We start from the raw sequence: 1,263 nt of genomic DNA, 5'->3' as shown, positions 1-1,263 counted from the left end.
GGCTCTTAGGGGGGCTGCGGGGGGTTGGGGGGGGGGGGGGGGGGGCCTTTGGGGGCAGCCTGGAGCCCTTACCGGGCAGTTCAGGTCATGACAGGGTGGCTCGGGGCCGTTACTGGAGGTCTTGGGCTCTTAACAGGAGACTTGGGGCTGTTATGGCTCCCTTACAGGGCAGCTGAAGCACTTATGAAGCAGCCTGGGGCCATTATTGGGCAGTTCAGGGCAGTTACAGAGTGCTTTGGGGCCATTACCGGGTGATTTGAGCCATTACAGGGCAGCTCAGGGCTGTTATGGGGTGGTTTGAGGTAGTTACGGGGTGGTTTGGGCCATTACAGAGTTATTTTGGACCATTACAAGGACATTTCAGACCATTACGGGCTGTCTCAGGGGTGCTGTGGGGTAGCTTGGGGGTGGGTGGGGCCGCGAAGGGGACTGGGTGCTGCAGGCGAAGCTGGCCCTCCCCCCCCAAATCCGGGGGTTGTCTCAGGGGGCAGCAAATAGAGAAAGGGCCAGGGCAGTAAACAGGACCCTCATGCTGCACTGAAAGGGGGTGGGCGGCCGATCTGGGGGCTCAGGACCCTGGGGGTGAACAGGAAAAGACTTGAGGGGGGATCAAGTGGGTTTTGGGGTGCTGGTGGGGAATGAAATCAGGGGTCAGAGTCCTTACCTGGCCTGGATAGGGAGAATGTGGTGCTGCATGACGTGCATTTCGGGGTGCCCCCAGGGTTGGGGGGGACCGTAGGTGGGGCCGGCGCCCCCCCCGCTGTAGGGCATGTCGTAGCCGCTGTGGTAAGGGTCACCGCTGTGCTCATCCCTGGGGGGCGACGGACAGCAAGAAAAAACGAGGTTTGGGGGGGGTCTGCGTTGCGGTTTAGGGGTGCGAAAAGTGTGCGTGGGGGGGTTACTCACCAGTCACGGCGCAAGCGTTTCTGGGGGGGACTGAGCTCATGGCGGGGGGGCGAGAAGCGTTCCCGGCGCGTCCGGTCGTAATCCCGGTACTCGCCCCGGCTCCGGCGTTCCCGCCCGCGGTCCCAGTCCCTGCGGTGGGGAGGGGGGCATGACAGGGTTGGGGACCCCCCGAGGCAGGTTGGGGCCTCCCCCCCCCCCCCCCCAAAACCTTACCGATCGCTCCAGTCGTCGCGGCGGCGGTCGTCCCTCTCCCGCGAGCGGTCGTAGTCGCTGCGTTCCCGCCGGAACTTGTCGCGCCGGCGCCGGTCGTACTCGTCGTCGCTGTCCCCCATGGTGCTCCGGGGGGGGGGGGTGGGG

The 1,263-nt window shown here is 65.1% G+C and overlaps 1 protein-coding gene across 1 annotated transcript in view; it reads right to left on the bottom strand.

Moving 5' to 3' along the window:
* The window catches only part of SRRT (serrate, RNA effector molecule), a gene marked incomplete at its 3' end in the record, with an annotated part of 8,029 nt that extends 6,783 nt beyond the window's left edge, over positions 1-1,246 (bottom strand). Inside the window, exons 1-3 of the mRNA XM_010574583.1 lie at positions 1,120-1,246; positions 907-1,035; positions 665-811 (exon numbers count right to left, since the gene is read on the bottom strand). Coding sequence (XP_010572885.1) covers positions 665-811; positions 907-1,035; positions 1,120-1,238 — 395 coding nt within the window. The remainder of the gene's footprint in view (positions 1-664; positions 812-906; positions 1,036-1,119) is intronic.
* Positions 1,247-1,263: the final 17 nt, after the last annotated feature.

Source organism: Haliaeetus leucocephalus, unplaced genomic scaffold, assembly GCF_000737465.1.
Source record: "Haliaeetus leucocephalus isolate CR32 unplaced genomic scaffold, Haliaeetus_leucocephalus-4.0 Scaffold445, whole genome shotgun sequence".
In the NCBI taxonomy this organism is placed as follows: Eukaryota; Metazoa; Chordata; class Aves; order Accipitriformes; family Accipitridae; genus Haliaeetus; species Haliaeetus leucocephalus.
Note: the sequence above shows the minus strand (reverse complement) of the source record. Positions and strands in the feature narration are given on the sequence as shown.